At 44.8% G+C, this 23,016-nt stretch overlaps 1 protein-coding gene across 1 annotated transcript in view; it reads left to right on the forward strand.

Moving 5' to 3' along the window:
• The window catches only part of LOC111963951 (protein Niban 2), a 63,129-nt gene continuing 40,113 nt past the window's right edge, over positions 1-23,016 (forward strand). The window contains 5 exon segments of the mRNA XM_023987563.2: positions 1-350; positions 12,003-12,133; positions 13,049-13,177; positions 13,384-13,489; positions 13,881-14,048. Of these exon segments, the coding sequence (XP_023843331.2) occupies positions 296-350; positions 12,003-12,133; positions 13,049-13,177; positions 13,384-13,489; positions 13,881-14,048 (589 nt within the window). The 5' untranslated portion in view covers positions 1-295.

Consider the following 23,016-nt stretch of genomic DNA (forward strand, 5'->3'; position numbering starts at 1 on the left):
ATGAACGAGCACACTCTAATTTTACATTTAATCCAGACGAGGTACAACACGAAACGCTCTTCCACAACTTTCTGTCGACCCAGGTTTTCTGGAGGATAAGCGACCAACTTGCTTTTAAACATTGAATGTGGGGTCGTTTCGGGGAAGTGCAAAGTGTTACGCAGTAGGCTAGTGTTTTTCTTCATCACCTAGTTTCAGATATTGTCCTTGATATTGGCCAACGCGGCTCTCTTGCCCCTTCTCTTGGGGTCGCTTTCGTCGGGGATTGTTGTTAGTTCACCAAGGGGGTGTAGCCATGGGGGATGTTATTTCCACTCACCTGGACGAGGGCAAGCGAGAGATGATTACAGGTAAGCTCTCCCTTCTCATGACAACTGAACTCGTGGAAATAAAATTGAATTTCCCACTTATTTCCCTCTTGAGTTGCTGCCTAATTTGCGTAAAATGTGAAGAGGGGTACAAGACAATTGATTAAAAACGATACGTCCTTCCACACTCACAGGAAACGTACTCGACAGTCAGCGTCCCTCGAAAGTTAGGCTACATTGTTTAAATAAATTACAGAATGTTACAGAATGTTACAGAATGTCAAATTGCCTCGCATAACCCTCAGCTGAAGTACATTTCGAACAGTCAGTCTCCCTCCCCCTGCTTGAAGCAAGCCCAATGTGAAAGTCCTAATTTCTCAGAGATAATAACTGCTTTCCCAATGACAGGCGGCTTGATCATAATGTTAGTACACTAGTTTGGCCCATCCAGAAAGAAGTCTATTTAAAGCATGTATTGCCCAGCCTCTCACTCCCACAGATTATTCTTATGTCAATTTAGGGAGCAGAGTAGGCTAAACTGGCACATGGACTGAACTATTTAGGTTTGAGGAATGCACTCCCTCTTGTAGAAGTTATGTACTATTGCTTGAGCATTGGTCTGCTAACTTCTCATGTTGAAATGTGTCCTTCTGAAAGATAAACAGGGGTGAGAGCTGGAATGAGGGTAGGCCTATTTGGGCTACTTGTGATTCACTGAACCAGTCCACAATTCAATCCTGTTGATATACATTTGCTTGGGTGAAGTGAGGTCTGATCAGGCTACTCCAATCTTGTATTTTCCATAGCTAACCACTCAGTCTGGGGTTCTGACCTCAGAATCCAGGATGTGTCTGGTTGTGGCTGGAAACAATGTATGCCACTTTCCCCCCAGACTCACCCTCATTCCTGATTACAATTGATTCTCTCCACCATGAGTGTTTGTGCCTTCTATAAGACTTGTCATCCAGAGAATAGGCAGATTTACAGATATCTGTGGTCTCTCCACATGGAATGGATTAATCCCAATTGGCACCCTATTCTCCAGTTCACTACTTTTGACCAGGACCCATAGGGCTCTGGTCAAAAGTAGTGCCCTATATAGGAAATAGTGTTCCATGTGGGATGGAACCTCTCCTAGGGGAGTCCTTCCCGGTAACATGAGGTATCAACTCTAACACTGCTGCTTCTTGAGGACGTGAAAGTGGGCTGTTCACACTACTACTTCAGTCAGATCTGTCGCAAACGGCAAGCAACTTCTAGCGAGGCTATCAGAATGTCATCACAAGCAAAAGGAGCCTCGTTTACACCTTGCAGTAACATGTAGGTTTTTTGATCTGATCAATATGATCAAATCACTATCTGATCATGGTATTAAAATGTCTCTTATCCGTCCACTTTGTCTGCATTGTGACCAGATTTCCAGGTACCTCCCTGTATATAAATATGATATATATTATTTCAAACTAACATGAATTTATTTGTTTTAAGACAATTATTAATGCCATAAGTCATTGGTGCCTCCTGTCAATGATGTTAGAGGCGGGTATAATGATGAATTTAAATGGTTTGACCATCCAGATCGTTTTACACTTGATCGATATCCAGATACAATAGGTCTCTGACTACCTCCAGAGGTGGTCTGGAAGAACGGATCACAATCACATTATAATGCATCTTTTAATGATCTCCATGTCTAACAACGTGGACAAGATCAGGACAAAGGATGCTAGTTAGCACCAGGTATAAACCGGGCTAGAGTAGGCCAATTATTTTCCTACTACTGCAAGAGTATAGTACGTCACTGTTCATAGTAATATACACACTACCTAATACTAAAAAAATCAAGCCTAGCCAGTTGATATAATAGTGAACCCTTCCTCCACTGATAAGCCTGACTGTATTTTAGTCTGGTAAAGAGCGAGGGCAGAAACCAGACAGTAGCTGTAGCTTCTAAAGATGTCCAAAGCTTCAGAAGGAAAGTAAGTACAAAAGAAAAAGCAGGTAGGAACATGCCTTGGTATTAATGAACAGAAAGTCAGTCTGGTTCTCACACAGTAGAATGGGAAGTAACCCCCCCCCCCCCCCCCCCATTCTGTCTATATGGCTTTCTTTCTACATGCCTTTTAATTCATATCTCTGTTTCATTTTATATCTTTTGTCTATTTCACAAACACGACCCAACCAACTGCTAAAGGTGACAGTCCTGTGTGGGTGGGAGGAGTGGTTAGTCAGCTCTTGTCCATGGGGAGTATACTGTTTGGAATAGTTAGCTGTACTGGGGGATGTCTCCACATTTGCTGTCAAGGTACATTCTCACCAACACACACACACACACTTCTGTTTTCTTTCCTACTCCTAGACGTGTGTTAATCAGTTGTCAGTGAACTGCTTGACCCTAGTCCATCACTCCCTCATCCCCTAATGCATACAATACAGTAGACCTACCCAGTGACAGTACATACCATTCAAGCTGCAGGAGTGTTTCAGTCAGTCTAGTTTTCCGTCTGTAAAGAGTTCAACAGTCTGCAACCAACAGAAACAGGGAGGCTACTGTTCAATGCATTCTGACTACTGTACTTCTCGCTCTCATATATATACATATGAGAAGTACAGTACCCCCATGCTGTCATGGTGTTTGATGGGGTTGAGGTCAGGGCTCTGCAGACCAGTATGCTGGAGGTAGGTGGGGGTGCTGTCCATCTAACCCCCAGACGGCTCCTTTGATCTGATACAATCAAAGCCAGGTTTGAATTGGACTCTAGATGACAGGGCACACAGTTTCATAACTTAGGCCTTGAGTGTAATCAAATCTCCATCAGTTTAGTCTGCTGCAGACTGTCCGTCAAGACATGCCTTCATTCCAGTGGGGAAGTGTGTAATTTGACCTTACTCCTTGTGAGAGTGGCTTTGGCACACTAACCCAGCCTGTCGGAAGTGCAGTACGTGAATGAAATATACTGAACAAAATATAAACGCAACAATTTAAAAGATTTTACTGTTATAGTTCATATGAGGAAATCAGTCCATTTTAAATGAATTAATTAGGCCCTAATCAACGGATTTCACATGAAGGGGTCATGTTTTGGAGGACGTATGACTCGACTTTTAGGAAGAGCTGGGGCATTATGCTGAAATGTGAGGTGGTGGTGGCGGCGGCGGATGAATGGCATTCAAATTGCCATCAATTTAAAATGCAATTGTGTTCGTTGTCCGTAGCTTATGCCTGCCCATACCATAACCCTACCACCATCATAGGGCACTCTGTTCACAACGTTGACATCAGCAAACCGTTTGCTCAAACAACGCCATACGTGGTCTGCATTTGTGAGGCCAGTTGGACGTACTACTTACTACATTCTCTAAAACAACATTGGTGGTGGCTTATGGTGGAGAAATTAACATTAACTTCTCTGGCAACAGCTCTTGTGGACATTCCTGCAGTCAGCATGCCAATTGCATGCTCCCTCAACTTGAGACATCTGTGGCATTGTGTTGTGACAACTGCACATTTTAGTGGCCTTTTGTCACCAGCACAAGGTGCACATATGTAATGATCATGGTGTTTGATGGGGTTGAGGTCAGGGCTCTGTGCAGACCAGTCAAGTTCTTCCACACCGATCTCGACAAACCATTTCTGTATAGACCTTGCTTTTGTGCACAGGGCATTATTACGCTTAAACAGGAATTAAGTCACCTAGCCCAAACCATGAAAAATAGCCCTAGACCATTATTCCGCCTCCACCAAGCTTTACAGTTGGCACTATGCATTTGGGCATGTAGCATTCTCCTGGCATCCGCCAAACTCAGATTCGTCCGTCGGACTGCCAGATGGGGAAGCGTGATTCATCACTCCAGAGAATGCGTTTCCACTGCTCCAGAGTCCAATGGAGGCAAGCTTTACACCACTCCAGCCATCGCTTGGCATTGTGCATAGTAATCTTTAGCTTGTGTTCGGCTGCTCGGCCATGGAAACCCATTTCATGAAATTCCAGACGATCCATTCTTGTGCTAACGTTAGTGAGTGTTGCAACCAAGGACAGATGATTTTTACGTGCTGCCCATTCAGCACTCGGCGGTCCCGTTCTGTGAGCTTGCGTGGGCCTACAACTTCGCGGCTGAGCCGTTGTTACTTCTAGACGTTTCCACTTTACAGTAACAGCACTTGCATTTGATCGTGGCAGCTCTACCAGGGCATAAATTTGACCTACTGACTAGTTGGAATGTAGACAATAAGTAAAACAATTTAAATAAAATGTTACACGAAACACACCAAAAAAAGGAAATGCACAATTTGGTTGGGAGAATGCAAAACGTCAGCCAGGTTCTTCGGTGCCATCCTGTGGGTGAAATAGCCGAATCTACTAATTTGAAGGGGTGTAAACTTACTATTGTGTGTGTGTTTGAGGTAGATGTGTACATGAAGGCAAGGCAAAGTGACTAGGCATCAGGATAGATAATAAGAGTAAAATAAAGAACAGAGTAGCAGAAGCATGTGCGTGTTTGTTGTCGGTATGCGTGGTGTGTGTACAGTACCAGTCAAAAGTTTGAACACCTACTCATTCAAGTGTTTTGTTTCATTTGTACTATTTTCTACATTTTAAATAATAGTGAAGACATATAAACTATTAAATAACACATGGAGTCATGTAGTAACCAAAAAGTGTTAATCAAATCAAAATGTATTCAAAGTAGCCGCCCTTTGGCTTGATCCCCACTTTGCACACGCTTGGCATTCTCTCAACCAGCTTCATGAGGTGTTGGAATGGAATGCATTTCAATTAATGGGTGTGCGTTAAGTTCATTTGTGGAATTTATTTCCTTAATGCATTTGAGCCATTCAGTTGTGTTGTGACAAGGTAGGGGTGGTATGCAGAATATAGCTCTATTTGGTAAAAGGCCAAGTCCATATTATGGCAAGAACAGCTCAAATAAGCAATGAGAAATGACAGTCCATCATTACTTTAAGAAATGAAGGTCAGTCAATCCGGAGCAGTTCAAGGACTTTGAAAGTGTCTTCAAGTGCAGTCGCAAAAACCATCAAGCGCTATGATGAAACTGGCTCTCATGAGGACCGCCACAGGGAAGGAAGACCCAGAGTTACTTCAGCTGCAGAGGATAAGTTCATTAGAGTTACCAGCCTCAGAAGTCGGGAATTAACTGCACCTCAGATTGCAGCCCCCAAAAAATGCTTCACAGAGTTCAAGTTACAGACGCATCTCAACTATTCAGAGGAGACTGCATGAATCAGGCCTTCATGGTCGAATTTCTGCAAAGAAACCACTACTAAAGGACACCAATAAGAAGAGAGATGCTTGGGCCAAGAAACATGAGCAATGGACATTAGACCGGTGGAAAGCTGTCCTTTGGTCTGATGAGTCCAAATTTGAGATGTTTAGTTCCAACCGCTGTGTCTTTGTGAGACGTTGAGTAGGTGAACGGATGAACTCCGCATGTGTGGTTCCCACCGTGAAGCATGGAGGAGGAGGTTGTGGTGATGTGTGGGTGCTTTGCTGGTGACACTGTCTGTGATTTATTTAGAATTCAGGGCACACTTAGGCTGCATGGCTACCACAGTATTCTGCAGGGATATGCCATCCCATCTGGTTTGGGCTTATTTTTCATTTAGATTTTTTATTTATTTAACCTTTTATTTAACTAGGCAAGTCAGTTAAGAACAAACTCTTTACAATGACGGCCTACCGGGGAACAGTGGGTTAACTGCCTTGTTCAGGGGCAGAACGACAGATTTTTACCTTGTCAGCTCAGTGATTCGATTGAGCAACTTTTAAGTTACTGGCCCAACGCTCTAACCACTAGGCTACCTGTCGCCCCAGTGGGCTTAGTCCCACTATCATTTATTTTTCAACAGGACAATGACCTAACACACCTCCAGGCTGTGTAAGAGCTATTTGACCAAGAAGGAGAGTGATGCAGTGCTGCATCAGATGACATGACCTGACCTCAACCCAATGGAGATGGTTTGGGATGAGTTGGACCGCAGAGTGAAGGAAAGCAGCTGTTGGAGAAGCATTCCATGTGAAGGTGTTTGAGAGAATGCCAAGAGTGTGCAAAGTTGTCATCAAGGCAAAAGTGGCTACTTTGAATCTAAATTATAAAAAAATGTGTTTTACACTTTTGATTACATGGTTCCATGTGTTCATAGTGTTAATGTCTTAACTATTCTTCTACAATGTAGAAAAAAGGAAAAACTTGCATGAGTAGGTGGGTCAACTTTTGACTGGTACTGTGTGTATGCATAGAGTCAGTGCAAGATAGTTAACTAATGGTTACCTGGACTATTTAGCAATCTTATGGCTATTTATCAGTTTTATGACTTGGGGGTAGAAGCTGTCTTGGAGCCTGATGGTCCGAGAGCCGATGCTCCAGTATTGTTTGCCGGACGGTAGCTGGTTGGACAGTCTATGGCTTGGGTGATGGGAGTCTTTGGCAATTTTTTGGGCCTTCCTCTGACGCCTGATCTAGAGGTCCAGGATGGCAGGGAGCTCGGCCCCAGTAATGTACTGGGCTGTCCGCACCACCCTCTGTTGCGCTTTGTGGTCGATGGTGGTGCATTTGCCATACCAAGCGGTGATGCTCTCAATGGTGTAGCTGTAGAACTTTTTGAGGATCTGAGGGCCATGCCAAATCTTTTCAGCCTCTTGAGGGGAAAGAGGTGCTGTCGTGCCCTTTCCATGACTGCGGATGTGTGTGGATCACGTTAAGACCTTAGTGATGTGACTCCAAGGAACTTGAAGCTCTCGACCCGCTCCACTACAGCCCCCCTGCGGATGGGGGCGTGCTCTCCCCTATTTCTCCTGTATTGCATGATCAGCTCCTTGTTCTTACTGACGTTGAGGGAGAGGTTGTTGTCATGGCACCACACTGCCAAGTCTCTGACCTCCTCCCTGTAGGCGGTCTCATCGCCATCAGTGATTAGGCCTACCACCATCATGACATCAGCAAACTTAAAGGAAAACTCCACACAAACTATCTTTTGGTATTTGTTTCATTAGTCCATTGTTGAGATATTCCCAAAAATGTTTTGAATGTCATCATTCAAGTTTTCAAGATGTGTAAGTTTCAAAATACAGAAACTTTCATAATGCATCATGATGCTGCGTTTTGCATATCTTGATTTTGACCTTGTGCCATCCCAAACTCCACAGAACCTCTCTAATCAGGTTAGCAATGCTAACAAGTACATGTAAATTGCTATAGTAAATGCTAACGAGTGCAGTATTTGACATAAACTATTTGCAGGACAGACATCCCAGCTCATAAAGTTATAAAATGCTGCACAGTTTGCTGCACCCACAAATACAATATTAGACAGCAAGGTGCTTGATCCAGTAGGGGATTCTCTGCTGTTACCAAGAGAAGCTAACCACTTAGCTAGCTAGGTAACTAGCTACTAAGTTAGCAAACCAAATGCACATCTGCAGAGCATTTAGCACATTTTATACGGTTATCTTAATAGTTAAGCTATCTAGCTGGCAAATGTAAAAAATAAATAAAAAAAAATAACGTTTGGAATTCCATAGTGTAACTAAATCTTCTGGCGCATGCTGCACAACAGTGAGTGTGACTTACAAGGCTTCCGGTCTCTCGTCGTTGTGTGCTTGTAAACAAAACAACGTGAATGGGGACTACTGTTAAGCTTCATAATGTGACCGGTGAAATTAAGAACGCAATCTGCTTTATCTCCTAGCGTATTGTACAAGTTGGTATTTACTTAAGTAGCTACAAATATTCACATTTTATTAAACTTCAGTATACCACCCAAGCCTACGTGAGGGGCCCCCGTGTTGACGGTCAGTGTGGCGGAAATATTGTTGCCTACCCTCACCACCTGGGGCCGCCCCGTCAGGAAGTCCAGGATCTAGTTGCAGAGCAAGGTGTTCAGTCGCCGGTTCCCCAGCTTGATGAGCTTGGAGGGCACTATGATGTTGAACGCTGAACTGTAGTCTGAACATCATTCTCACATAGTTATTTCCCCTCTTGTCCAGCTGGGAGAGGACAAACACTTCATAATTACATATGTGAGTGCTACATGGCGCTAGTAATTTAGGCAGGTTATTTTGGAATTGGGAACAGGGACAATGGTGGTCAGCTTGAAACATACTGGGACACAGAGATTGAAAATGTCCATGAAGACACTTGCCAGCTGGTCAGCACAAGCTTTGAGAATGCACCCTGGTATTCCCTCTGGCCCGGCGGCCTTGTGAGTGTTAAACTGTTTTAAAAGTTTTACTCACATTGTTCAGACCGAGCTCACACAGTCACCCGGAACAACAAGTGCTTTCATGCAAGACTCTATATTCCTCAGTGAGAATAAAAGGCATGGCTGGGTATCTCATGGCTGGGTTTCCCTTTGTAATCAGTTGTCGTCTGCAAGCCCAGCCACATACGATGAGCATATGAGCCGGTGTTATAGGATTCCACCTTACTGCTATATTGTCCTTTTGCATGTGCAATGTCTCGTAGCAGGCTTTCTTGTATGTGTCCTGTTTCTTGTAAGTGGTTGCTCTGGTTTTTAGTTCGGATACGTTCGTATAGTTACTCTGGAGACATCATATATGCACATATGATGAAGCCCGTGACTGATGTGGTAAACTCCTCAATGTTATCGGATGAATCCCGGAACATATCCCAGTCTGTGTTAGCAAAAGTCTTTTAGCATTGAGTCTGCTTCATCGGACCATTTCCGTATTGCGCGGGCCACTGGTACTTACTCTTTTGAGCTTTTGTTTGTAAGCAGGAGAAAGGGTCATGGTCAGATTTCCCACAGGGAGCATGAGGGAGGGCCTTATATGTGGTCTAGTTTTAGCGCCCCTAGTGGCGCAGAACACGTGTTTGGTAAAAGTGAGGTAGAACGGTTTTAAGTCTCCCCGCATTAGTCAACACCCACCAGAAACGCTGCCGCTGGGTGAGTGATTTCTTGTTTATACAGTTTGTTCAGTGCAAAAGTGGTGTTGCCTTGTGGAGAGATGTATACAGCCCTGATGATTACGGATGAGAACTTCTCTTTGTAGAATAGTGTCTGCAGCATACCATGAGGTGTTCTATATCAGATGAGCAAAAGTTTGACATTTCCTTCACACTGGAAGCATTGCGCTGGTTGTTTATGAAGACACACCCCTCCCCCTTTGGACTTGCCCGAGCCCTCCTTTGTCCGATCGTGCCGTTGCACGGAGGAAACCACTGAGTCCTACTTAGATAGTCATCCAGCCATGTCTCTGCTTAGCCATATAATATTTCAGCTTTCCAAGTACCTGATTGGAGACTCTCTTGAATGAAGACGCACCGAGGCTATCATTGGGGCGTCAGGTAGCCTAGTGGATAAGTGTGTTGGGTCAGTAACCGAAAGGTCGCTGGTTTGAATTCCCAGAGCCGACTAGGTGAAAAATAGGTCTGTGCCTCTGAACAACTCACTTAACCCTAATTGCTCCTATAAGTTGCTCTGGATAAGAGCGTCTACTAAATGACTAAAACGCAAAATGTAAATCCTCTGTTAGACCAGCAAGAATTGATTATGTTGATGGAACTGTCTAGATTTTATGTTTGCAAAATTTCACTAACTTTCCAGGTTGGAAGATTCCTGGAATCTGAAGGGTATAAGCCAGAAATCTGGGAATCGTTCAACCAGAATTTCTGGGAGTTTTGAGAGTTCGCTGAATTTTGCAACCCTAGACCAGCATGAAACATCTGTTAAACTTTTTCAGTATCTATTCTGTTTAGATCCCTCATGTTTTTTTATACAGTGCATTTCAGAAAGTGACTAAATGTGTGTTTGAGTTTACAGGATAAACCCTGATTACTTGTCTCTGTTCCCTCCTTGGCTATTCCACTGGTTCTTATCTTGTTGTCAGGTCTTTCCTTCCTGCCCTCCTACGCAAAGGCTCCTTTCTCTTTCCTGTGGCGCCTTTGCCATAAACATCTCATAGACTGGTGTCACGTTGGGCTGAGAACACTGAACCACCACAAGCCAAGCCTAAATGGACTGTGAGCAATTTTGTTGTTGTTGAGGAAGTCCTTTCAAGAATGACTCTGGTTAGACCATGGTATGTTACCATTCAACATCATGATGCTTATTGTCCGTATTAGGGTTGTAAAATTCTGGTAGCTTTTAAATGTCCAGGTTTTATGAGAATTTGGGCGGAAATAACTGGAGTTTTGCAACCTTACTCCAGATAGGGTGTCTGTCGCCTGCTACAAATACAATACATTTGGCACAATCCTATTCTAGGCTCTTATGCGCCTTGACTGTAACAAAAGGTATGCAAAAGTAATCTTCAATATCTGTTCCAATTGAGAATGAAGTTATTGTACCACCATTATGTAGTGTTTTCTCAGTGAAATCTGATGTAGCTCCTGACTTGCTAACTTTCCTTATAAAGACATGGTGAGCAATTTTTATTTTACTGCTTGGACCTTTTCATATAAGGCAGATAGAAAGGTGGTAAAGATACTGGAGGGTTAATGCCCTCTCTTCCAGCCTCTCTCTGCTTTTCCTGTCTGAGTCCAAGCCTAGTTAAATCACCTTATAGCCCTCCACACGCCTGTTCTCAATGCCCGCCTCGGTAGTCTCATACTAACGGCTTCTCTTCTACACCAAGCTCTTAGCTAAATCCTCTGATCTACCGAGTCACATTACTGACGTGTCACGCTTTTCTGGCTCTGCTGCCAGCTGAGACTGTTTCTGGGACTGGCCTAGCTGTGCTCTCGCTGTCTCTGTGGCTGTTTTTCTGTGACTGTTGACTGTGTTCATGTTTTGACTGTGACGTTTGGGTAACCTGTTGTCATTTCCGATTTACATAATGGGTTATAAATCAAATGTATTTATAAAGCCCTTCTTACATCAGCTGATGTCACAAAGTGCTGTACAGAAACCCAGCCTAAAACCCCAAACAGCAAGCAATGCAGGTGTAGAAGCACGGTGGCTAGGAAAAACTCCCTAGAGGCCAGAACCTATGAATAAACCTAGAGGGGAACCAGGCTATGAGGGGTGGCCAGTCCTCTTCTGGCTGTGCCGGGTGGAGATTATAACAGAACATAGCCAAGATGTTCATAGATGACCAGCAGGGCTAATGGTTGTCGAAGGTGCAACAGGTCAGTTGCCTTTTCATAGCCGATCATTCAGAGTATCTCTACTGCTCCTGCTGTCTCTAGAGAGTTGAAAACAGCAGGTCTGGGACAGGTAGCACGTCCGGTGAACAGGTCAGGGTTCCATAGCCGCAGGCAGAACAGTTGAAACTGTAGCAGCATCACGGCCAGGTGGACTGGGGACAGCAAGGAGTCATCAGGCCAGGTAGTCCTGAGGCATGGTCCTAGGGCTCAGGTCCTCCGAGAGAGAGCAATAGAATTAGAGAGCATACTTAAATTGACACAGGACACCGGATAAGACAGGAGAAATAGTCCAGATACAACAGACTGACCCTAGCCCCCCGACACAAACTACTGCAGCACAAATACTGGAGGCTGAGACAGGAGGGGTCAAGGAGACACTGGCCCCGTCCGACGATACCCCCGGACAGGGCCAAACAGGCAGGATATTTCCTTCTCATGAATTTATTCTATCGGTGTTGCCAGCTGTGTTTACGGTCTGTTGCCAGTTGTGTTTGTGCTCTTCAATTGTGTTGTCTATCCTGTGACTGTGTTAGACTCCAACTGTATATTCTGTCTTTCTTCCCACAGCTCGTGCCAGGCAGGTGATGGAGGAGTTTGGCCATGTGTACAAGGAGCAGTATGCTGTGGCCCTCTTTAACAGTGTCCGCTTTGAGATCGAGGGGGGAGGAGGGCCCCAGTCACAGCTCCTGCACCGCAAGGCAAGCGGCCAGGCCGGCCTGGGGACGACTGTCTGTTGCACTCGTTCCCCCCTCTGTTTTGCCGGGGGGGGTTGCCACCCCCCCCCCCATTCTCTCTTTTCTCGCTCCAGCTCTCTTCATTTTATTCAGTTCCTCTCTCTCACTGTATTCCCACACCATCTGCAACTATCTCCTTCTCAACCTCCTTACCTCTTTATCCCCCCTTTTTTATCTCTTCCTCACTATCCTCCTCTGAGTCTCAAGGTTTTATCTCTGAGTGCAAGGCCGTGTGTGTTTAAACTCGACAGTCAAAAGCGATGGACACAGATAGGAAACGCTTACTGTAGCCATCTCCACTTCAGTGCTTGGGGAGTTCTGTGTTAGTCTCCGCCATCGAGTCACTGGAGGGAAAGTGGAGCAGAATTCACACATGAACAAAAGGGGATGGTGCTAAGAATGTTGTCTCCCTCGTCTCTTCTCCTCACTCCCTGAGTGATGCCCCGGGTAGTCACACACACCGAAACACACCATTTTATTTACACTCCAAAAAATATTTCTGAATAACACACAGGCACCACATTTTACAGAGCACTGCCAGTCAGTACCTTCCAAGCACACACAACCTCTCTTCTCCAGCTTCTCTCCATCCCCTTATTTCTGGCCTTCCTCTGCTGGCATTAAGCTGTTTGAGTTCCAGTATTTGATCTACAACAGGAAATGTAAAAACGAAGTGTGGTTGTGTAAACACTATCCGAAACTTGTGTGCTCTCACTTTAGCCCTCCGGTCTCAATCGCCTCCAGCGTGTAAAATAGAATTAGGCCTGACATTACTGTATGGATGACTCTCAAATAGCACCCTAGTCCCTATATAGTGCACTGCTTTTGACCAAAAGCCCTATAGCCCTATCGCTAACTGTGTCTGTTGTGTTGTGGTAGAATCCTCTAGAAGACCACTCTATCTTCTCTGGGAGTCTGTTCCAGTACTTGGAGGGGAACAAGAAATGGAGAAACCGCTTTGTCTTCGTGGCCGACACATACGACGTTAGCTTCTACGAGAACAAAGTGGTGAGGGCAGTCGGAAAAACTGAAACTATATATATTTTCTGCTTGTTTTACGTTTACCTTCATAACCAAACTTCAATGTCAGCTAGTCTGAATCATTTGGGTCACAACTTTAGCTGTGGGCTGATGGTTCTGAACGGCTTGTACTTTTTCATTTTTCTTTCACCCTCTCCTTAACTACCCCCTTCTCACTCCGTGCTCTCTGATAGGCTCACGAGAGGGGCTTGCACCCTAAAGGAACCATCAACTGTGCCGGATACAAAGCTCTGACCTCCATGGAAGAGTACCTGGATCTGGTCAACACCAGCCTGCCAGGTGAGAGAGGCGATTTGGTAACGGCCGCTGATTGTGTATAATAAACGGCCGATCATGAGAAACACTGTTGGATTGTCGTTGAACCAGGACTTCATCCAATGTGAGATCAAGTCCTCAGTGGCTCGCTGGGTCGTATTCATTAGGGGCTCTATTCAATCTGGTTTGCTAAAGCGTTACGTTTCCCTAAATGCGTTCTCGGCTAATGCGGGGACATTGCCTTTGAATTTCAATCGCGCTGTAACTCTGAACTTCCGTGATACCGATTTTGAATAGAGCCCTAGGGCACACTGTAGCAAAAATTTAGCAATCAGTCTGTTTTCTTCCATTTAGTGACTAGTGAATACAACCCTGATGAAGAAGCTATGAACACTATAAATGTGTGTGTTTTCAGGTGTAAAGGCTAAGGTGGGCAGCGGTCCGTTTGTCAAGGGTGCCACCCAGTTCCCCCTGATCCTGTGGCACCCGTACGCCCGCCACCACTACTTCTGTGTGCTGACAGAGAAGGAGCAGACGAAGTGGCACGCTGTGCTCCAGGACTGTGTCAGGCACAGCAACAATGGTGAGGAGCTGTGTGAACATGACACAGTTAACACACACAGTGTACACACACAGCCATTTGGTGGTTCTGGATGACAGGAAGGGGATGACAGGTAGGGAACAACACAGAGACTCTCCCTCAGCTCCACCCTGGCCAATTATTGCTCTTCTGCCTTACTGCCATTGTTCACAACACAGACCAGGGTGTGTATGTGTCGCTATGTGAGTGTTTGCATACCATCTCAATGAGCTGGTCTATCAGTGAGAGTGAAATGCAGCCAGGCAGGAATGTTTTTTAAAAGTTATGACTTGGTTATGATAGTCTGGAGTGGTGTTCCTCTACTCTGAGTCCTGGAGGGCATGTGAGTGGCAGGGTGTGGCCTAATTCTTTATCCAGAACCAGCCATAGTGCAGGAACCTATCTTCTTTTTTTCTCTAGCTCGATGCATCTACAAGTAAACCGCCCAGACAGGAGGCTCCATTAACCAATCAGCCATTTGATCTGTACTGGCACACACACACCAGATGAATACAGCCTGGTGTGGTGAGTGCAGGGTGCTACACAGTAAACATTGGTGTTGGATGAGGTGAAACTCCCCTCCCCACAATGACAGTAGTAAATGTGGAGTGTGTTTGTGTATTCCCCTACCTTGCGGAGCATATAAAGAGACTTTTATATTTGTTTAGTATTTCATTAGGATCTCCAATTAGCTGCTGCAGGGAACAAAATATAACAAATGTAATACAGAATACAATGAAATGCATAATACTATACAGAATATATAAAAATGAGGGCTGTCAAACAATTAAAATAATTCTGATGAATATGGTGCTAAGTAACTTTTATTTTTATGGACAAATCTTTATGTATTGAGTTATAAGCATGTTTTTAATGGCATATTCACCATAAACAACAAGCAATACAAAAGTCCTGTAAGTTACTAATGCACACAGTAGGGCTACTCCCTCATACATTTTCTTGAAGTTCACACACACACACACACACACACACACACACACAGTTAAAGTTTCAGCCATTCCAAATGATTGTTCTATCAATTACTAATTGGAGGGTTGGCTATAAGAAAAAAAATAACTGTCTCTATGGATACAAAGAACAAAGGGCATAAACCTGTCCAACAATGTCATGAATTCCACACATAAGCCTATGACCATAGACATCAGTCATTCTCATTTCTTTTCACTGAGCCAGTTGCTAAGACAAACAAGCCTGTTGTCATTTTCAGATAATGAAGCTGCTCTTTTCTTCTGTATGATATGCCCAGAGAGTGAAAACAACCTCTCAGGCAGGCGTCGCCAGGTAGATTTGTGCAATGCAGGCCAGCCTGGTGTGTGTGTGCCCCTGCATGCTGTGACCACCAATGTAGTGGACAGTCCTCCATGTTGATGCTGGGCTCTGATTTGTAACACACATTTTCTCAATGGACTCCTCTTCATCAGACTCAGAAGAACTCAACAAGAGGGCGGCTTTCTTTGGTGGCTCTGACAGGTTGCTTTATCAGGTTGCTGTGCAGGCCTCTCTTTCTTCAGCAAGTTGCTAACCAAAGCCCACACCTCACCCCTCTCAGGTCTGGGAAAGCACTTCAGGTCCTTAAGGATTGGCCCCTTTTTCTTTTTCAATTTTTGCCTAAAATGACATACCCAAATCTAACTGCCTGTAGCTCAGGCCCTGAAGCACGGATATGCATATTCTTGTTACCATTTGAAAGGAAACACTTTGAAGTTTGTGGAAATGTGAAAGGAATGTAGGAGAATATAACACATTAGATCTGGTAAAAGATGATACAAAGAAAAAACAAATTGTACTATGTTTGAAATGCAAGAGAGGCCATAATGTATCATTCCAGCCAAGGTACAATTTAGATTTTGGCCACTAGACGGCAGTAGTGTATGTGCAAAGTTAGACTGATCCAATGAACCATTGCATTTATGTTGTATCAAGACTGCCCAAATGTGCCTAATTTGTTTATTAATAACTTCATGTTCAAAACTGTGCACTCCCCTCAAACAATATCATGGTATTCACTAATAGCTACTGTAAATTGGACAGTGCAGTTAGATTAACAAGAATTTAAGCTTTCTGCCAATATCAGATATGTCTATGTCCTGGGAAATGTTCTTGTTACTTACAACCTCATGCTGATCGCATTAGCCTACATTAGCTCAACCGTCCCGCAGGGGACCCACTAATCCTGAAGTTTTAATTAAACCTTGGGTCGAATGCTGTGGCGATCTTCAGCCATGTGAGGTTGGTGTTTTCCTTTGGTTTCTCCAGGTCTATAAGATGAGAGATGGTCGCCTCACTTTGAGTTCTTAGGAAACTATGCAGTTTTTATTTTCATGTATTATTTCTTACATTGCTACCCCAGGAAATTTTAAGTCTTATTACATACAGCCGGGAAGAACTATTGGATATAAGAGCAACGTCAACTTGCCAACATTACGACCAGGAATACAACTTTCCCAAAGCGGATCCTCTGTTCAGACCACCACCCAGGACAATGGATCTAATCACAGTAGCCGACCCACAACAACGATGCCGCAGACGGAGCGGCTACTTGGTCAGGCTCCGTAGACGTGCACATCACCCACCGCTCCCACGTATACTACTAGCCAATGTCCAGTCTCTTGACAACAAGGTAGATGAAATTCGAGCAAGGGTTGCCTTCCAGAGAGACATCAGAGATTGTAGCATTCTCTGTTTCATGGAAACATGGCTCTCTCGGGATATGTTGTCGGAATTGGTTCAGCCACCGGGCTTCTCCATGCATCGCGCTGACCGAGATAAACACCTCTCTGGGAAGAGGAAGGGCGGGGGTGTATGCTTTGACTAACAACTCATGGTGTAATCATAACAGCGTACAGGAACTCAAGTTCTTCTGCTAAACTGACCTAGAATTCCTTACAATCAAATGTCGGCCATTTTACCTACCAAGATAATTCTCGTCAGTTGTGTACAATCCTCCTCAAGCAGACACCAGTACGGCCCTCAAGGAACTTCACTGGACTCGATGTAAACTGGAAACCATATATCCTGAGGCTGCATTTATTGTAGCTGGGGATTTTACCAAAGCAAATTTGAGAACAAGGCTACCTACATTCTATCAGCATATTGATTGCACCATGCGCAGGGGTAATACTCTTGACCACTGCTACTCTAACTTCCGCGATGCATACAAAGCCCTCTCGCCTTCCCTTCGGCTAATCCGACCACGACGCCATCTTGCTCCTACCGTCTTATAGGCATCTGGTCTGACCAATCGGAAGCCACGGTTCAAGATTGTTTTGATCACGAGGACTGGAATATGTTCCGGCCAGCCTCAGAACATCGACCTATACGCTGACTCTGTGAATGAGTTTATAAAGAAGTGCTTTGGAGATGTTGTACCCACTGTGACTAAAACCTACCCTAACCAGAAACCGTGGATGGATGGCAGCATTCGTGCAAAACTGAAAGCGCGAACCACCGCATTTAATCATGAAAAGAGGCCTGGAAATATGGCTGAATATAAACAGTGTAGTTATTCCCTCCAAGGCAATCAAACAAGCAAAATGCCGGTACAGGGACAAGGTGGAGTTGCATTTCAACGGCTCAGACATAAGGCGTATGTGGCAGGATCTACAGGAAATAATGGACAACAAAAAGAACCAGCCACGTCAGACACCGACATCACTCTTCCAGACAAACTAAACACCTTTGCCCGCTTTGAGGATAATACAGTGCCACCGTCGCGGCTCGCTAACAAGGACTGCGCACCCCCCCCCCACCTCAACAGTGGCTGACGTGAGTAAAACATTTAAATGTGTCAACCCTCGCAAGGCTGCTGGCCCAGATAGCATCTCAAACCACGTCCTCAGAGCATGCGCAGACCAGCTGGCTGGTGTGTTTACGGACATATTCAATCGCTCCCTATCCAAGTCTGTTGTCCCCACATGCTTGAAGATGGTTACCATTGTTCCTGTACCCAAGAAGGCAAAGACAACTGAACTAAATGACTACCGCCCTGTAACACTCACTTCTGTCATCATGAAGTGCTTTTGAGAGGCTAGTCAAGGATCATATCACCTCCACCTTACCGGCCACCCTAGACCCACTTCAGTTTGCATACCGCCTCAACAGGTCCACAGATGACACAATCACCATCACATTGCACACTGCCTTATCCCATCTGGACAAGAGGAATAACTATGTAAGAATGCTGTTCATTGACTACAGCTCAGCATTCAACACCATAGTGCTCATCAAGCTGGAGGCCCTGGGTCTCAACCCCGCCCTGTGCAATTGGGTCCTGAACTTTCTGACAGGCCACCCCCAGGTGGTGAAGGTAGGAAACATCTCTACTTCGCTGACCCTCAACACTGGGGCCCCACAAGAGTGTGTGCTCAGCCCCTTGCTGTACTCCCTGTTCACCCACGTCTGTGTGGCCATGCACGCCTCCAACTCAATCATCAAGTTTGCAGATGACACAACAGTAGTGGGCTTGATTACCAACAATGACAAGACAGCCTGCAGGGAGGTGAGGGCACTCAGTGTGGTGTCAGGAAAACAACCTCTCACTCAACGTCAACAAAACAAAGGAGATGATTGTGGACTTCAGGAAACAGCAGAGGGAGCACCCCCCTATCCACATCGGTGGGACAGCAGTGGAGAAGGTGGAAAGTTTATAGTTTCCTCGGAGTACACGGTGGATGAACTAAAATGGTTCATCCACACAGATAGTGTGGTGAAGGCAGCGCAACAGGGCCTCTTCAACCTCAGGAGGCTGACAATTTGTCTTGTCACCCAAAACCCTGACAAACTTTTACAGATGCTCAATCGAGAGCATCCTGTCGGGCTGTATCACAGCCTGGTACGGCAACTGCACCGCCCTCAACTGCAAGGCTCTCCAGAGGGTGGTGTGGTCTGTCCAACACACCACCAAACTACCTGCCCTCCATGACACCTACAGCACCCGATGTCACAGGAAGGCCCAAAAGATCAAGGACAACAAACCACAACCCCCAAACCACTGCCTGTTCACACCGCTACCATCCTGAAGGCGAGGTCAGTCCAGGTGCATCAAAGCAGGGACGGAGTGAAAAACAGCTTGTGTCTATCTCAAGGCCATCAGACTCCTAAACAGCAGTCACTAACTCTGAGGCTGCTGCCTACATTGAAACCCAATCACTGGCCACTTTAATAAATGGATCACTAGTCACTTTAAACAATGTCTATTTAATAATGTTTACATATCTTACATTACTCAATTTGGAGGTGGAGGGTTCGTCATGGTCTGGGGTAGTGTGTCACAGCATCATCGGACTGAGCTTGTTGCCTGCAATGACAATCTCAACGCTGTGCATTACAGGGAAGACATCCTCCCTCATGTGGTACCATTCCTGCAGGGTCATTCTGACATGACCCTCCAGCATGACAATGCCACCAGCCATACTGCCTGTTCTGGGTGTGATTTCCTACAAGGCGGGAATGCAGTGTTCTTCCATGGCCAGCAAAGAGCCCGGATCTCAATCCCATTGAGCACATCTGGGACATGTTGGATCGAAGGCTGAGGGCTAGGACCATTTCCCCCCAGAAATGTCCGGGAACTTGCAGGTGCCTTGGTGGAGAAGTGTGGTAACATCTCACAGCAAGAACTGGCAAATCTGGTGCAGTCCACGAGGAGGAGATGCACTGCAGTACTTAATGCAGCTGGTGGCCACACCAGATACTGACTGACTTTTGATTTTGTCCCACCCTTTGTTCAGGGACACATTATTCCATTTATGTTAGTCACATGTCTGTGGAACTTGTTCAGATTATGTCTCAGTTGTTAAATCTTGTTATGTTCATATAAATATTTACACATGTTAAGTTTGCTGAAGTTTTGCTGAGTTTATGTACATATTCTCATTCACCCCTTTTTTTTTGATTTGTGTGTTGGGGAATTGTTAGATATTACTGCACTGTCGGAACTAGAAGCACAAGCATTTCGCTACACTCGCATTAACATCTGCTAACCATGTGTATGTGTCCAATAAAATTTGTTTTGAACTTCAGCTTGAATCTTACCACATAGGCAGGTCATCAGAGCTTTCCATCACCTGAAGGAGATGGCACAAAGCAGGCAACACCACTGAGCAAGTTCAGTCAAGTACCTGCAGTGGAAGATCATTCAAAATCACTTCAGTCAATTGAGAGACTTGTTATACTCAGACACATACACAATTTACACACTACTCTCTCACTCACACACTTGTATTATAACACTAATGGTGTGATAGAGCAGATTACCTGCAGGGCCCAGTAGTGCCCACAGCCTCTGCAGTTTCTCCAGTTGAGCTGTGTTTGGCATGATGTTTTCTGTTGGGCCAGAGCATCTCTGTGGACAAGCTTACCATTTCCAGAGTGGAAATCCATCTTGTTTTGACATCTTGTGCGAGTGACTCCTTTTGCCCATTTGCAACTTGCTAATGTCCTAGCTCTGCACCTTTTTTGGTGGGCTGTGTTTTGAAATGGCCAACAATTTTTCAGCGTTTGGCTAGCAAGGGCATTGTCGAACCTGCTGTGCTGTAGGGACACTGATGGACCTTTGGAGACTGCGCAGGGCAGGTGTTCAAAAGGCAGATGTCTCTCAGCTGCGGTCATGTTCTGTGCACGGTCTGTGCAAAGTGTGGTAACTTTGTTTTCAATGTTCAACTGCTTTGCTACATCCATGACCTGCTCGGTGCGTGTTTCAGCATAGTGCATCTCTTCTGTGCGCGTGTGAATGCTGTTTTTCACTGATTTTTATGGTGCGCAGTAACCCCAGGGTAGTTGTGGTTACTCACCGAAGTCCAGTGCTATTGCTTGTGTTAGCTTGCTGCTCGTCGACTTGTCCATCGGTCTCCCGCGCTCACACTCTTCTAGCTGAGCCTGCCGAAGATGTCCTCCATTGTTACTGGTAACGTTACTTGTATTGCCAGCATCAACGGTGTGTTTCGCTTGTAAATGATAATGAGGACTCGATGCATTTCGGTGATAAACAAATTCAGCCTTGCGGTAGATGCAAATTACAGAGTTTTATCCAGAGAGCCACCTGGGAGGGATTCAAATTGAATTTGGCATATTAAAAGCCCCTTACTACCATTCCCTATCATTCAGGCATACAAGTGGCTAGCCAGTAAAGTGGTTGTCAAACTAGCACATCAGCTGCATGGGCTTGAATTTGAACTATGGATGGTTCAGGGGATCAAACTAACAATGTGTTAATGGCGTCAAAAAAATGTTTTAACTTTGACAGCCCTAATAAAAATGTCTCTCGTTCCCGTCCTGCTGTAAGGTGTGTTTGTTTTATTTATTTATGTATTTTTTTATCATTTTTTATTGCTAGCTTGAGTGGCAGAGTTCCATGTAGTCATGGCTCTATTTAATACTGTGTGTTTCCCAGCCTCTGTTTTGGACCTGGGGACTGTGAAGAGACCTCTGGTTGCATGTCTTGTGTGGTACTCATGAGTGTCCGAACTGTGTGCTAGCTGTTTGACCAGTACCTTCGACACCTCACACAAAGACCAATAGTGACGCAGTTAATCTCTCAACTTCTGAGCTAGGAGAGATTGACATGCATGCCATTGAGATTCGTGCTCCGTGTACATCTAAGTGCAGTATGTGCTACTCTGTTCTGGAGCAACTGCAATTTGCCTACATCCTCCTCTGCTGCACATGACCACACAAGTCCAGGTGCAACAAGGGCCAGTAGGGCCTTGGTCAGGGAGGTGACCAGGAACCTGATGGTCACTGTCAGAGCTCTAGAATTCCTCTGTGGAGGTAGGAGAACCTTCCAGAAGGACAACTATCTCTGCAGCACTCCACCAATCAGGCCTTTATGGTAGAGTAGCCAGACGAAAGCCCGCTTGGAGTTTAACAAAAGGCACCTAAAGACTCTCAGACCATGAGAAACAAGATTCTCTGGTCTGACGAAACCTGATCGAGCATCTCTGGAGAGACCTGAAAATAGCTGTGCGGCAACGCTCCCCATCCAACCTGACAGAGCTTGAGAAGATCTGCAGAGAAGAATGGAGAAACGCCCCAAATACAGGTGTGCCAAGCTTGTGGTGTCATTCCCAAGAAGACTCGAGGCTGTAAGTACTTTGTTAAAGCACATTTAACAGCAATGAGTAAAGGGTCTGAATACTTATGTCAATTCGTTTTCAGTAGATTTTTTTATAAAATAGCAAAAATGTCTAAACTGGTTTTTACTTTGTCATTATGGGGTATTGTGTGTAGATTGAGAGGGGGGGGGGGTATTTTTTACAAATTTTAGAATAAGGATGTGACGTAACAAAATGTGGTTAAAGTCAAGGGGTCTGAATACTTTCCAAAGGCACTGTATGTAACTCTCAATTTATGATAAAGCAGAGGATGTAAATCCGTAACATCTAGTTGTTTTTTCTCAGCAATAGGTTATGATCAATGATATCAAAAGCTGCACTGAAGTCTTAGCAAAACAGCTCCCACAAGCCTCTTATCAATTTCAGCCAATCATCAGTCATTTGTGTAAGTACCGAGAATGTTGTGTCCTTCCCTATAACCTTGATGAAAGTCCTTTGCCAATTTGTTTAATGTAAAATAACATGTATTTTGTCTTTTAATTGAAGTTTTCTATGTATCGGTAACAGGCCGATTTTATAGTCAGCTGTTTGAACTATTTAAAGGGTGCTTTGTTATTCTTGGGCAGTGGAATGACCATTGCCTTTCTCCAGGCCTGAGGGCATATACCGTCTTCTAGGCTTAAATTCAAGATGTTGGAAACAGGAGTTGCAATGTATTCCAGTACCGACCTCAGGAATTGACCATCCAGATTTTTTCACCTCTTCCACACCCAAATTGCCGAACTCAACTACAGTGCTTGCCTTTCATTATTTTGTCCGATATGCATGAATATGAAGACGAAGTTCGCTAATCTTGTCAACAAAAAAGCAATTCAAGTGGTTGGCAATATCAAAGGGTTTTC

Source organism: Salvelinus sp. IW2-2015, linkage group LG5, assembly GCF_002910315.2.
Source record: "Salvelinus sp. IW2-2015 linkage group LG5, ASM291031v2, whole genome shotgun sequence".
Taxonomy (NCBI): domain Eukaryota; kingdom Metazoa; phylum Chordata; class Actinopteri; order Salmoniformes; family Salmonidae; genus Salvelinus; species Salvelinus sp. IW2-2015.